This window comes from Leptinotarsa decemlineata, unplaced genomic scaffold, assembly GCF_025532065.1.
Source record: "Leptinotarsa decemlineata unplaced genomic scaffold, Ldec_3_MD MMD2_tig00001064_RagTag_RagTag, whole genome shotgun sequence".
In the NCBI taxonomy this organism is placed as follows: Eukaryota; Metazoa; Arthropoda; class Insecta; order Coleoptera; family Chrysomelidae; genus Leptinotarsa; species Leptinotarsa decemlineata.
In genome coordinates this window covers 14345926-14362639 of record NW_027412558.1, presented here as the reverse complement: position 1 = coordinate 14362639, position 16714 = coordinate 14345926, and the positions used below count along the sequence as shown (strand labels likewise).

The 16714-nt window shown below is 30.4% G+C and overlaps 1 protein-coding gene across 7 annotated transcripts in view; it reads left to right on the top strand.

The window, feature by feature from the left end:
* The window catches only part of Rfx (regulatory transcription factor Rfx), a 57926-nt gene that overhangs the window by 24460 nt on the left and 16752 nt on the right, over positions 1–16714 (top strand). For 3 of the 7 annotated variants that reach the window (XM_023159610.2, XM_023159607.2, XM_023159609.2), the window contains exons 2-7: positions 1265–1419; positions 3336–3519; positions 10117–10216; positions 10662–10884; positions 13297–13413; positions 16496–16677. In XM_023159610.2, coding sequence (XP_023015378.2) covers positions 1297–1419; positions 3336–3519; positions 10117–10216; positions 10662–10884; positions 13297–13413; positions 16496–16677 — 929 coding nt within the window. In that variant the 5' untranslated portion in view covers positions 1265–1296. Of the gene's footprint in view, positions 1–1264; positions 1420–3039; positions 3237–3335; positions 3520–10116; positions 10217–10661; positions 10885–13296; positions 13414–16495; positions 16678–16714 lie in introns of those variants that run through there. The other 4 variants (XM_023159608.2, XM_023159612.2, XM_023159613.2 and 1 more) reach the window with 4 other exon arrangements.

Below are 16714 nucleotides of genomic sequence, written 5' to 3'. Positions count from 1 at the left end.
TATAGCCGTTTCTGTGTAAGAATGAAAATACTTAAAATATTTCTGTGATAATAAATTTATAATTTTGTAAAAGTATTTCAGTGATGAGAAATGTTCATTTATTCACTTAAAACTTCGATATATTCAAACCAAGGCAATTTTCGTCTATGTAGAGCACTGAACATTTGAATGATATTGAGTATTTGATGGTTTTCATAATGAAAGCTAATATTTTCTGAATATTGATTTTTATACATATTAATATTTATACAAAATGTTCATCACTTATTGAATTCAAAAGCTACACCCTTGTGGAACCTCACACAATATGGTTTATATTCGTACAAATTAATTTTATAACAATAATAACAATTTATTTTCTAAGAAACATACAATGTTTATACTAGGGAAAGGAAAAATATAGAAATCAACAAAAGAACGTTTTACAAATTCGCTTAAATTGAAATGTATGAAATACCTAAAATATTGATAATAATATAATGGTTTACAACAAAAGATGTTTTTTTTTAAATTTTGTCTTTAGAATTGGTAAACTTTTATGTAATTTTGATCTGGTATTCAAAACCCTTGGATTTTTTGAATATTTTTTAAATGCCTTGTTCAATAGTTATGTTGATCACTGATTATTTCGAAAATCAATTTGTTTTTTGACAAATGAATAAAGGTGCAAAGTTTGAAGAATTTGTTTATCAATAAATTGATGGATGTAGCCGTTACTACGTGGTAGGAGATCATAATGAAAAGAGAAATGAAAAACATAGAAATTTGTTTATCATCAACATAACGTTTAATAATATTTTTCAGAGGAAAATATTTTTTATACAATTTTTAAGTTATCTGAATCTTTGATGTTGCAATATATTGAAACATATTCAGTTTGAAGGCCAGTTTATGATCGTAAAAAAATTATTGACTTGTTGAACTTGTATATAAACTATTATTTGGATTCTAGAAATGACTTGTCAACAAATGAATTGGTATTTGAACTCTTCTCAATCAAATTGATTCCTATTATTCCTCCAGTGAACATTTAGTGAAATGAACTTTACTAATTCTGTTGGATTCATCGAGTATTGATCGTTTGATCACGAAGGGCAATCCATCCCGTTACAAACATGTGAATCGCAAAACAAAAAACATTCCTACCCGGCCTTTCACTCTTTTTTCTTTTTATAAATATCATTGTCCTTCATGTTCAGTTCCTCTACGGAAAAAAAATTGAATCTTGAAGACCCCGCTGAGTTATCGCTATTGGCTGTTTCAGATCCTGACAGGAGTAGCCTTGGTGACGCGACCATGGCAACCACAGCTCGGTTCGCAGCTGGAGGCAGCAGCAGTCCTCCCACTCCAACGCCAGCTACCACTCCCCCTGCTCAGCCTCAACAGACTCAGCTTATCGTACTGCCTGCTAGTCTTCAGGTAAGACGATCTCATCTTAAGTGATGCGTTACGTATTGATCGTCAGGTGAAAAATTGTTCATGATCTAGTGTTGTTGTGTTGTAACCAGTAGTCTGTGTGGAGGTTTTTGTGTAATATGTGAAGTTAAGTCAGTAAGTTGAACTTTCAAATCATTGATTTTTCGAAAAAATTATTCATTTAGCAAACAAAGCGAGATCAGGAATAAAGATTGTTTGTCAGGCTTCTAAAATAGGCAACCAACAATACTCGATTATAGTATCATTAGAAACAAACTATAGTGAATTGATTTTTATAATCCTAACAAATTTTTGAAATGTAAAAATATATTTCCCTTTGAATAAAGATAATTTGCAGGTAATTGGACGCACAAGAGTGTGGTTTTCATTAATGATGGGAAATTGTCTTTCAAATATTAATGAGAAAAATTATTGAAGAAATTTATTTTTGAAAATCCTATTCGATTAAATATAATATATTTGTTAAAAATTCTACATTTGAGTAATTGTTATGTATAACCGTGACAACTGCTATCAGATTATATAGAATATATATAACACTAATATCTTTTACCGAGCCAAATCAGAAATAAAAGAAAATGTTTTTACCATATATTATCATTCATGTTGGTTTTTTTTAAATATGTAAATCTTTAATATTTTTTGTGATATATCTAAAATGAAAAAGACTGAATTACACTGAACGTGGAATATCTAGATTGTGTCGCTTTAATTCCTAGTCAAATACACATAAGAGTTGAATACTCATTATTGTACTTAATATACCATTATCACGATATACTGAATTGTCTTGGTAATGCTCTCTCACTCATATTACCTATTTTATACCACTAAAAACACTAAAAAAGTATTTATTTTCACTTCTTCATTAGATATATAGAATGGGAAGCTTCCAAAGAAAGGAAGAATATTAAGTTTTAAACCTACTACTGATATTTCCTAGGAATATTGAATAACATTTTGTTGGATGAAAAAGTTTTAATATAACAATATTCAAGATTTCACGTAAAAACAATTATTTTCAGCTCGTCTATTATTAAAATTCTCTGAACAAATTGAAAAAATGATTTCTGTGCAAAACAATGTAATTAGGGGAGATAGTTGTTTCAGATGATTTTTTTTTCAGTTAGAAACTAAATGAAACATTTATGAATGAACGGCACATTGTTTCTAAGCTTTCCAATTTTCATATTATATAAGTAGTGAGATAATTTTTTTTTTCGAAAAATTCATTTCTTTGAAAAAATGTTATCCTAATTTTTTGTCGAATTTTCATTTATTTTCATTGAATCTGATACCCGATAGATATAATTTATAAGGTTGATCAACGTTTGCCAGGTCATGAATGCTCATAGTAGGGACTCTATACAAATAATGCAAATGTGATGCAAATTAAATTAAATTCATACAATGAAACAATACTTTCTTACCTTCTGCTTTGCCTTACATTGCTTATCATAAACTAAGAGTTACTATACATTTCACACAAATACAAAATACATATTCAAACAAAGTTTCTCATTTTTGTCTTGCTCTGTATAATGCTTTACATCAAAATATTACGGCAATTAAAGTACAGAGTAGGTGCTGATTTTGACATATAACATAATCAACAAAATAGTTGAATGATAAAATTTTTATAAATCTGCCAAATATTGTTGCTTGTTTTCAAGAAATAAAATCGTTGCTTTGTCCATTTGTGGTAATTTATCACTAGGCAATAATATTTACCATCTAGCAACTAGAAATTCGAGCTGAAATGATCTGAAAACTGAGGTCTAATGATTGAGAGGTATCTGGTGAGTTCTGTAACAAAATTTAGAAACAAATTTAATCATAACTTGTATTCAACCTTTATAAATATGTTTGTATCAACAGTTTTTATAATTGTACTGCAGTGCTTACCTTTTCAGACTACATCATCGGGCACAATAGTGAATGGGGTACCTGTCATAGATGTTTCGGCTTTAGAACAAGCAGCGGATTCTAGCAACGAAAGCACTGCAACGGCTGATCATCAAACAGAAACACACGAAACTGACCCACTTTCATCTGGGTCTGCACATTTTATAACGGTTACAGGTTAGTACAGTAAATTCCTACCAATAGATTTTTTGTTATGACGTTCGAATGAAGCATGCAATTCAGATATTTTTACAAATCAGTCTTAATAGAAGTATAAAAAGTAGGTAAGTAAGTTTATTATAGAGACACTTCGTAGTAGTCATTTGAAAATATTGTGGCAAGGATCTATTCTTGGCCAGCCCCTTTTTTTATTATACATAAATCCCATTAACAAATAACCTCTGAAGGGATCAGTTGAATTAATTATTTGTTGATGATACAAAATTGTATCGGATTAGTTTGACTTAATTCAAGATGATATGAAATCAGATATGAAAACAATTTCAGGTTGACTTCCAGAACATAAACTAACTCTAAATTTTCAAAAATCTTCATATATGAATATTTCTAAAACATTATTGAACAGTTGTATCAATCAATCAATTAAATTCCTAGGATTATATATTGATGAAAAATTATCGGGACTAAATATATTGAAAATATCCACAATTGAACCTTTGAAATATTTACGAAACGAAACTATAAAATGCATATATGAATTATCGTACTTAGAACCTACAGTAAATTTGTATAAACCAAAAAATTATCACATTTGAACATACTATACAAACAAAAATTTTGTTGTTTCATTCATTCAATAACAAATAAATCAAAATTTTCAAACAAATATTTTGTAGAAATCAATGACATTCATAATCATAACACCAGATAAACAAAATTGTTATCAGTTACTTATTTCAAATCGATTTATCATGATGGAATTTCAATATATAATACCATTCCTGAAGAAATAAAAAAATCTAAAACTGCTCTTAAACAAAGAAATCTGTTGAAAAAATGAGTTCATATTCAGGATTATATGATTTTTCATATAGCCTGAGTCACCTAAATGTGGCTCATAATAATTATTTTACTTGTATTCTCTTGTTTAATTTATATTTTAGTTTTTAGTAACTATTCATGAACATTCAATGTTTCTTTTGATAATGAAGACGATACCAATATATCAATGTATCATTTTGAAGAAGGTGGAGGTGTTTATATAATATATATTGACCATTTTTATTTGAATTGTTTATTTACTGGGATATTCAAAAAACTCATAGTTCCTTTCATGAAATTTATGGATAATTTTGTACTTCCATAGAGAAATGTGAGATCTGAAACTTCAACTTTGTTAAGAATTCTAAACTATTCTTAAAAAAAGTATGAGATGAATAATTTTTACAAATAATTCAGAGAAAAAACAACTTTTGACTAATTTAGACAATGAAGAACAAGAGATAAACAGACTTCTATCTGGAGTAACACAATAATGCATGATTAACAAAGTTTTTCCAAAAGGCGACCTGTACTAATTAGGCTATTAATATTTTTATGCTCACCACAGAAGCAGCCAATAGATCATACACTTCTTTAACACCTTTACAACCTACAGTAGGTAAGAGCACCATTCGTTTAGGCATGGCTTCTTTTACGCTTTCGTTCGAGATACCTATAATTATTCCAAATAAGTTCAAAAGGCCTCGTTTTGCTCTTCTGTTATATTATAATTTATGAATATTTCAGTATTTTTGTTTTTTTTTCCAATGAAGCAGGTTGTTATACTTCATTTCATTTGAATTCATCCATACGAATTGATAAAACTTTTTGTTTCATTTGGATAACTTTATATTAAGTTTTTTCTTGACTCCTTATAAAAAATTTGTTTGCAAACATATTAGGCATTTCAACTATTGTAAGTTATTCCAGTCAGTACCATATGTTATGATAATGTAGTCTCTGTTGAATAGAAAATTGGTATTGCATTTCCAAAATATTTCTATTTTTATAGTCTATAGGTATTCGTCTATCAAAAAAATCTTCGGGTGAAATTTCAAACGTTAGGCTTCTGAATATTCACGAATATAACATCAGCCACGGAGATTATGTTACCATTTTTAGTACCTTTCAACAAGAAAAACAATGTTGCAAAAAATGTTTTTATCGACTTTTTTGAGTATTCTAAAATTCCACAAATCTATCAAAAATTAAAAATTATAACGGAGAACTTTATACTGATTGTGGAAGGTGAAAATACCTATAAATACTCATTCAATAACAGCTACCTACTTTTATATACATTTTATTTATATTATTTTTCATATTATTGATTTCATATTATTGGTTATTTATTCTACAACATCAAAAAATTATAGAAAACAGCAACAGCCTCATAAAAATCAATCTGTGTACTCGAATTTTTTCATATGTGTGAAATTTGTTCTGAAACATTTGAATGGTATATGATGGAATTGGCCGATACTTGATGAAAATCCATAACGTAATTAAAAATCACTTTATTGCGAGACTGTTTAGTGTTTAGTGAAATTGAACTGTTTAGTGAAAATCTCACAATAAAGCGTTTTTTGAATTTGAATGGTACAACTCAAATTGACTCTTGTCTACTTTCAACGGTGGTTTTGACATGATCATGTCAATTTCATTTTCTAAACTTGGTAATTTCTAAATTGTCTTCGATATTAAGTAGAGGAAAGGAGTCAAATAATCACAAATGATAATTATTCGTCAGGGATCCAACTTGGGCCTATTGCAATTCCAGATTCACATCAGTGATATTCATACATGTTTTCTTTATGGTAAAACGTATGCAGATGATTCCAAAATATTTCTTCCTATCGTTTGTAGAAATTATATGTATTAGATTCAGCATCATCAGTAGAAATTGTATACAGTCCAATATGTGAAATACCTTGAAATCATTCAGGACTTGAAATAATTATTTTTTCAACAAAAATTTGCAATCACGAAAGTAAATAAGTGAAAGAAATGCTGGGGTTACTAGATCTTGCAATAATATGAACATTTCTATAACATTAGGAACTTTATTTTTGTTGTATGTCAATAACATTTCAAATTATGTTTGAACGATCTGAAACGTCAAATATGTACCCTCAAAAACTTAAAAGTATTCGAAAAACTTATATATATTATATTTTTGTAACAAAAGTTGTCAAGCAGGAAATTGAACCAATGGAAATTATTCACCTAATATACTTTGTATTTCCTGTTTACAAGACCTATTTCTATCCAAAACAAATTATTTATTCAAATACTTTAACATAATCAACAGATAACGATATTTTCATAGTGTTTCCCCAGTATAGAACGAAAGTTATTTTTTGTGGAGAAAATCAAAGTTTTTATCAACCTTATTCAGATATTTTCAAGTTCCACATTCATAAGTATAAGAATTGTGAAAAATGAAAATTCCCATAAAAGGTCGTTAAAAAGTTCCCGTAAATTATGAATTGGTTGCAATCAATGCTGGAATATCAAATAATTTCTGGTAAGTTGTTTTTTGCCCTAAATATGCAATAGTTTTCCTTGTCAACAATTTTTTAAAATAGTATTACAAGTCTGTTTTTTTATATTTCTAGTGTTTTGGGTTCATACCATTTGTATATATAAATATTTTATTTCGTCAAATACTAATAATACTGTTCAATTCAATGGGTTTTATCATGTGAACAAATCGATAAAATATTAAAAAAAATCAACTTTTGTTACTTGAACAATGCCAATGTCATAAAAACATTTATAAAGTACTATTCACAATTTACATCTCACATCAAATACATCATAAAATCTTGTGCATATATAAAAAACAAAATAAAGTGGATTTGAAAAAATTCAATTATTCACCTTTTATGGTATCACTTGCAATTCAGTAATTGGTCCCCTTCGTTTTGTGAATAAAGGGTCACTAGAAACCAAAAAGTCGTACCACCTGTGTTCCTTGTTTGTAATCTCAGATTCTAATTACAAGGGTTTCATTTTAATAAGAACTAATTCTATATTATTGAAAGCACCCTAACCCTCTGGTCTGTATCATCACCCTTTGTATGTCAGATAAAATTTGAGATGATACAATGGAGTGATTGGTGCACCTGATTGGACACACGACTGGCACACGTCACCTGTGTATATCGGATTATAGGTGATTCATGTTTCTTATTTCCTTATGTGACTGAAGCATAGGTGGACAAAACTAGGGATGTAATCTAGGTATCGAAATTATAGGTAGTCGAAAAATGTTGGGTGTATGCATTTACAAGATATCTTTTTTCTACTTTTTGGTCAGTAGCTTTGTACAATATTCATAATATAATCAAAACTAACACAAGTACTTATGTTTCATTTTTCAAAGTGTTAAAAGTGATACATTTCTCTAAAATTTAGACGCCAAATCTTTAGTCTATTTTTATTGATAATTTAATCAATGGGTGCAGACTGACAATTTGACAAAATTTTATATTTTTTATGAATAATCAGGGATGTTATAGGCTTCTGCTATAAAGCCTAATTTTGTTGAATAATAATTATTGGGAAGTGACTCTTTTTTCAAAGTCAAATCGTCCATTTTGAATATATAATGAAATTATGATTTGAGAATATAAAATATGTTTACTTCGATGACTATGATGATGTTGGATTGGTCGAAACTTGCTGTCGCCTTGAACTCACCAAATACTCGTCACCTATTCAAATGTACTCATGTACTCTAAGCATATACTCCTACAGGAATTGTCAACAAGGGAGGGGGTCGAAAATACGTTTTCTGTAGCCCTCAAGGTCATGTATTGAGGAGTCAAACATCAAGGTCTTATGGCGCGCACATAGCTCAAGGTCAAGTGTAGCCATTCAAGGCCAAGATTGTATGGTGGGGAAACATATGCGGCAAACACTTGAGGTTGACGTTCAAGGTTGAGTCAGACCTTGATGGTAATCAAGGCGGAATGAAAAATGTTGACGTTGAATGACCTTCAACATGGCTTATCAAGGTCATATGGGGCAGTTCAAGTTTAAACAGTTTGAAGGTTATCTAGTCAAGGACTTGTTACGTGATTTCAAGGTCAAGTGGTGGGAGGGAGGATTTCGAGAATCCCCGTAAAATCTAATAATGTCATATCAGGTAATTTAGTGGGACATTGAAAACTCATTTGGGTTTGTCTTATTTCATCAACCATAGGCTTGATACGTTTTTGCCGTTTTTGCATCTATCCATATGCGCAAGCTCGGTTGAATTTTCTTTAAAAAATATTGGGTCTTAATTCAATGTTTTTCATTTACATGTATAAAAGTATATTTTTTGAATATATCAATATAAATATAATTTGAGAAACATTTTCTAACTGAATAGCCCACGAAAACTGATGGATACCCACAGTTTTATTATAATTTTCTCAAACGTGTTACTTTTTACTACGTGTTTTCAAAAATTATCGTGAAATTAGCTCGAAATTATTACAGCCCTTGGGTTATTACTAATGATAGTTTATAATATTCCCTTTTTTCTTTTGATCTATATCCTTTTAGAATTTGAAATCTCTCCGCCCTTGCCTAGACTACCAAAATATCCTCGTTTCCACCTCTAATCTCTTTTTTCACGTCTACTCTTTGTGATGTTAAGTGTATGTTACAATCCATGTAACAGGTAGGGGAAACACATCACATATATTGTGATCACATTATTAACGTTCCAATTGATTCACATTATTCCTCTTTGCTATCAAGGGTTTATTAACTATCGAATATTTGATGTTTGGATGTCAGTTTGGAAGTTTATTTCAGTGTGTCGAGATGTTTTTGAGTGATTTTTGGAGTGAACAGAAATATTTCTCTTCAAAATGTAATGTGAGAATTTATATGTATATGTTACTTGTTCGATTGATGAATTATCTCGTATTGTGGAAATTCATATTCTATATTCATATCTACTATTGAGATCAAAGCAACTGGGGAGTCTGACTTGAATTTTTCTGAAATGGGTAATTGTGTGTCTTTATCTTTTTCGAAAAATTATTTATCAAAGATAGGAAATGAAATCAAATCACATTGTCAGTGTTGTTGATTGTCATTCTGATTTTATAAGGATTTTCAGTGGAATGTTGAAACTTATGTAGCTATTTAGTTTGTTGGTATTATATGCATTACATATAATAAAATATACTAAAAAAATTATACATTTTAATTCAATCTTAATAACGCGTTTTAATTAAAACTTTTATCATCATATAGGTATATTAGCAAACTATTTTTAATGTAATTTTTAAGAAGAAAAAGGGTTTTTGAAAGATGCTGAAAATTTATTTACATTTTTAATATTTAATTTTATGAATGTTTGAACATTTTTTTCTTAGGTATATTTTAAACAATCGAAAATCAGTCAAAAATTCACCTAAATTGATTTTTTTTATTTTTTACTTTTCCTTACAAAGAAAAAAAAGTATATAAAACTTAAAATTGAAAGAGTAAGTATATATTTCAGGAGAGATTTTTTTTGGGGAAATAAAGGTTATAGCTTTCTTCTTCTCCACCTCTATACAAAAAATGTGGGAAACTTCCAGAAAAAGGAAGAAAGCTAAAATTTCAAAATAAACTTTTTACAAAGATGTTTAGATCATGCATAGAAGTTTCGCACATTTTTAGTATGAAGATGGAGAAGAAGAAAGTCAAAACCTTTCCATCCCAATATAACTTATTTCATTTATTAGCTTCAAGTATTTTTTTTAATTACTTTTTTCATTTCAGTTGCTGAAGGAGACACTGTGGCTTCTCATCAAGGTTACCATATTCAGTATGTCGAACCGGAAATATATGCTTCACAGACCAATGGAGGGCAAGCACAAATGTAAGTACAATGAATGTTCATATTCCTTACATATTTTGTTCTCTTGAGTTTCATTGAAGTGACAGATCGATATTGAATAATCAATGTTTTTTGCATTGTAACTAACTAAACACGACTGGAAAAGAGGGCTTGATGATAAGTTTCATATGATAAGTATTCAGTAAAAAGGGAAATCATTGCAAGAACAAGCCTACATTAGCAATTTTTATTTGTGAAAATTTAAAATGCTGAAATTTGTATTGTGAGAAAAGTCTGATAATAACAATTGAAACTTATGTTCACTACTGATAGCTGAAAAACAATGGAATTTGGAACGGTGTTCATTCGAAGATAAAATAAAATGAGTTTTAGCATCCACCTAATCAATAAGAACCATAAACATGTAACAATTTTCCATTGAACAATACATCATTTTTATGAGAATTAAGAGAATATTTCTGTCCAGGGCGTATCCGGTATATACAGTTGGTGAATCGGCAACTCTATATCCCATAACCAATACAGGACAGGGACAAGGTCAGTACTATACAGCTACAAATGCTGGTACCACCACTGTGACCGGAACTGTTGGGTATACTACGACTGGAGGACAGTATGTTGTTCAACATACTGTAGATGCCGAATCTCTTATACCTTCTAATAGAGTGTCGCCGCAAACAACAAATGCGGTGAGTGATTTTACTTTCATCATAAAACCATTGCATAGAAATGTATGTGAGGAGTTTTATCCAATGCTAATGTGTTTTTTAAAATCATTAACATATTTGGCATTCTTGTCATGGAATTAATAAAATAAAAACACTTCTTCTTCACAGCAGAACTGTAACACTCTTCTCGACGCACGTATCAACAAACAAGTTGACGTCATTAGATTATATAAACCAATTTCTAAATACCAAAATGCCTTTTTTATATCCAACCGAATAAACCCCAATTTTCACCATTGACAATGATTCATGGAGATCAAATTTCCTGAGAATTTTACTCTGACTTGGAAAAATGGTTTATAAAAAAGTTACTGAAATGGGACCTTTGTATTCACAGTTCTCAGGCTTGCTATTTCTAGAGTTTCGAAAATGTCTAGAGATTACTTCAACAATTTTGAGCAATGGAAGGTGTAAATCAACATTAGACTTTTCTGTTTCGTAAAATCAGTATAAGTCGGGTGTTCTTTGAAATGAATTTTAATAACTTGTTTAGTACAACTAGCATATTTTGTCGTAGTCCTCCCAACTTGTATCATTAATACCAGCATCTTGTCCTTTACGTTACCTAACAATTGTAAAAGTGAAGAATCACTTTTCAAAGCTACTTCTAGACTGCAAGACCATGTTGAATTTTCAGAGGATCATTTGATACCTCGTAAGAGAGTGGTCAACAGGAAAATCCTGGAAATGCTAAAACCCAACTCAAGAGGGGGGTATATGTATCAAAAATTCTTGTGCAGCTTTTATAAATCTAATTTTAATGACAACTGGGATCTTTCTAGACCGAACGCTGGAAAATAAAAGTGGTTTAAGAAAACAGGAAAAATTTTAATTTTTGGAAAAGTGCCTTCCATATTCAGTGGTCAAAATTCCTGTATGGCTCTCATAAAATTCGATTTTTATGTCATTTATTCTGTCATGTCTTGCATAAGGTGGTTAACGTAATGTCAATTCCATCCCCTAAACCTATATTAAGGATGGTGACTTGATTACTCATAAAACTCAGTAATTTATTATACTTTTTCATAAAATACTGGCTTTTGTTAACATGCTGTACATTGTGGGTAGTGCAGATAGTGGAAACAAAATTGAATTTTCCCCTCCGAGAAACTTTTTTTAATTAAAAACTACAAACTACTGTATGGCATTAGTATACTATGTAATATTTCATAATTTTGGAAAAATTATGAAATATTAATTTGTTAAACATTGGTGGATCTCACGAAAAAATCTTCCAATTTGGAATACATATACAAAACACAAACGTTATATAATGCGGACATAAAAAACTCCTCTAGGAATAGCTATCAAGGTTGGACAAAATTTACATTTTTAAAAAACTATAGCGTGAAGTCGATTGTCTATGAGAAGACACTGCAGTATTTTTTAAAAGGAATACAGAGAAAATGTTTTTGGCCCCCTCACTGAAACGAAATGAGCCCCCCAGATACAACATGACCACTGAGAGCAGATGATCTTTCAAATAAACCAAGACACAGATTGACTGCTGCAGAAACTCCAACATAATTGCATGTACCTTCATAAAGTACTCTAAAAGACACGCCTATGGCGAAACACCTGCTGCATTTTTGTAAAACTGTTTAGTGAAAATTTCACAACGAAATGTTTTTTGAATAAACTACGCTACTCCATATTTGAGGACGTTATTCATCAAGAAAGGGTGCTACACTTCTTCTCTATGAAAGGAGTGTTTTCGTTGGATAACAACATATTTTTATCATATTTTCCATTGCTCATTTGCTTCAGTTGATTATTTGGATGAGCTCAACTGCAAACAAAATTTAATGGGGTGATTTCACCGTTTCTATTTTGATATTGAAATCAATTCTTGTTACATTGAAAATAAATTAAATTATAGTAAACTAGAAGTTTATTTTTGTGTAATTTAGAAGAATTTGGAAAATAGTAAGTCAATTTTTTATAACTTTGAGAGTTCTGTTGTCCTAAAAAAATTGGATTCAATGAAATGGTTCTAGTCAATTCATTTAAATATAGTATATCAAGATTGGAAATTTTGTTATTTAGAATCAGTTAGAAACTGTATAACTTTTGCTTGATTGCATAAATATCTGCATACAATTTCACATATTTCATAACAGTAATGAAAACTGATTCATTGGTCAAGTATACATATTTTATATATCACATTCAGTTCAAAAATTCATCACAAATAGTAATAGTTTCTCATAGCAATATCATCAACTAATAAACTAGCAATCATACTAAAACTTGCTTATGCTAAAAAATGTCTGACTTATGATTTATATGTGTCAAAATAATATGACTAATAAACTAGCTTAAGTTGCTTATGGGTGCTCTTTTCTATCCCTTTGACTAACCTGGGTGGTGCAGGAAACGAATTACGTTGCCACAGCCACTGTGCATGCTTCTCAATCAGCAGGACAAGTAGTAGCAGGCGAAGACGTAGGATCTGCCCTAGGACACGCCACTAGGGTGTCACCCGCAACTGTAAGTCCCTCCAACCTGTCCCATTCTCTTGCTCATGATATCGCACATTTCCTTTTCGCATGAACATTTGTCGCAACTCTATCATTCTTCATCAAATGATCTTTTTTTACCTTTTAATTTATTTTTTTACATACATTTTACTTTTTTAAATGAGGTATAATAATTTCAACGAAAGTCATTTTTTGTGGAGGAAAATCAGTTTTTTATTGACCTTTTCTGGGTATTTGTTACCTTCCACAATCTGAAAAAATATAAAAATTTCAATGGAGAACTTTATACAAGTGTAGAAGGGCAAACTTTTTAGTTTACCCCGATAAGTTACTGCGTGAAAATCAAAGTATTTTTCACAAAGAAAAATCTTCTATTTATCAGTAACTTGTCGTATTTAACAATTTTGCCTATCAAAAAAGTTGTTAACAAATAATACAATACTTATTTTAACGTTTCGGAAGCCAAAATCTGCCTCCGTCTTCAGAAATGTACAAAAAAATTCAAATATATTGGCAGTTATTCCTTTTTGATTATTTTTTTCTTTACTTCTTCGACAGACGTCAAAGGAGTTTTGAAATATGAAACTTATCGGGGTAAACTAAAAATTTCACTAGTTCGGACTTCCATTGTCTGCTATATAAAATGATTTGAAATCCCTGAAACAACTAAAAAGAAGAATTAAAAGTGAAAATAACAATTATATTAAGCAAAGAAAAACCTGAAATGAAATAATAGTGAAATAAAATACAAGTAGAAATAGAAACAAAAAATGAATAAAAATGAAGAAAGGAAAAAAGAAAATAAACATAAAAAGTTGAGAGATTCCAAGTCATGTTAGTTCACGACGTTTCGATTGTTAGTATGTATCGACAATCGTTTTCGGGTGATGACTGGACTGATTCCTCCGAGAGATGACTATTTATAGGTTGTTCGAGTACTTTCACTCATCTCCGCTTTCCATTTTCCGCTTCACTGGTTCCGTTGGAGATGACCGTTTGGCGGGAGTTGGCCATTGTTTGCTCGATGATGGGTTTCCATATGTTGCGTATTTCTACGCTGAATACGTTGTTGGACAACATGCATGCGGCTTCCTTGAATTTTCTCCTAAACCAATGTTCCTCTCTGTGTAAGATCTCAGCTTGGGACCACTCGATGTTGTGTTGATGGGTCCAAACATGGTCTGCTATTCCTGATTTGCTGGTTTCTCCTCGCTGTGTGTGTTTCTTATGCTCGGCAATGCGAACATTCAATGGCCTCTTAGTTTCACCAATATAGGATTTTCTGCACTCACAGGAAATCCGGTAAATGCAATTCTTGGAATCGCAGTCCGCGTTTGGTGGCCTGGTTTTCGTGAGGATGCTACGGATAGTGTTACTGGATTCTTCTTATCTTCTCCGATAATCCTCTGATGTAGGGAAGTGCAAGCACCGGTTGTGATGGCTTCTCTTCCTTGCGAGGCTCCTGCTGTCTTTTAGCCAGAGTCTTTTCTACCATCGCTTTGGAGTAGCCATTCTGTTGAAGATCAAGATGTAGACAATGGAAGTCCGAACTAGTGAAATTCATCATGAAACATTGTCAATCACCTTCAAACAAACGTAAACTAAAAAGTTTGCCCTTCTACACTTGTATAAAGTTCTCTCTTCTACGCTTGTATAAAGTTCTCCATTATAATTTTTATATTTTTTCAGACTGTGGAAGATAATAAATACCCAGAAAAAGTCGATAAAAAGTATAATATTTGTTCCGTGATAAAATTATTGGCTTCTATTTATTTATTTCAGTATCGATTATTTTCAGTTTTTCTATTTTTATACTTTGTTAACTTTTTAAATTTGACTAAATTTTTCCTCAGAGCTCGAAAAGGAGTTTTTCCTTGTTAATAACATTATTTTAAAAATATCTGACATATTGGATACATAATGAATAACTCTGTAGTAACAAAATATTCGGGACCGACACTACACATATAACATTTGAATTCCATCACTTCGGACTTCCATTGTATGATATTATATAAAATGATTTGAAATCTATGAAAGAATTAGTAAAAAAGAAGAATTAAAACTGAATAGCTGAAAATAACAATTATATTAAGCAAAAACAAAACTGAAATGAAATGAAAGTGAAATGAAACACTATTTTTGATTTTTATTTTTTGTTCAATTGTGTTTCATGAAATGAAAATTTACGAGATTCCAAGCCAGGTTACTTCACGGCGTTTCAATTGTTAGTATCCACAATCACCTTCGGGTGATCTCCTCAACTACTACACAATAGGGTTTGGTAAACTTCTATCGGAAAACAACTACTTCCCCGGCTAATTCCACGCTGGATATTAAATTATAGCAGATGTTTCTAGTTCATCCAGTAGCAGGACCATGCTGAAATTATTCTAGTAGATCACCTGCAGACCGCGCTTTCGGTTTGGAGGTATTACCTCTCGTGACCTCAAGAAAGAAACAAATATATAAAGTTGACAACAATAAACTTACAAAAAATGTATATAAATCTTGAAAACTTTCATACATTTCCTTCTTGTAAACATACAAACTGTGCGCTTTTATTCACTTGTCGAAAAAAATTGATTGAAACAATATTGTTAATCAAAATTTTAAAAACATATATATTCTAATTAAAAATTATTCTTGTTCTTGATCAGTGACATAAAATATAGTTTCGCAACATGATAGTACTGAGATAACAGTATATGGTTATTCTGCACATATAAAAATGTTAATTTTTTTAAATAGATGTTAAAATCAATTTTTTATATTTTAACGTATTCAAGTTAAATTATTCATAGCATAATTGTTAATAATCATTTATGTTTAGTATTTGTGTTATAGGAAAAAATCAGTAGAAAATAGTCTTGATATGAAGACAGGTAAATTAATGCACTATTGCGGAACCTATTCTGAAAATTAAAATTGTTATATTTCAATAGTGACATGTTTTTTTTTTTGCTCCCTTGTAATGATTTTTTTAATTATGCAATAAAAATTTTCTATGATGTGTAACCAATATAAAAAGTATTTCTCTTCCTCGACTTCATATCGGAGTGACAGTCTTTTGATTTGCTTTTCTAATATAGGTTCAATGGTTACTGGAAAATTATGAAACGGCAGAGGGAGTTTCTTTGCCTCGATCTACTCTGTATGCTCATTATCTCAGACATTGCGCCGAGAACAAACTGGAACCTGTTAATGCTGCTTCCTTTGGGAAGCTCATCAGATCAGTATTTTTAGGTTTGAGAACACGTAGATTAGGAACAAGGTAATAATGAAAATAATCCTTATAAGGTTATAGTTTA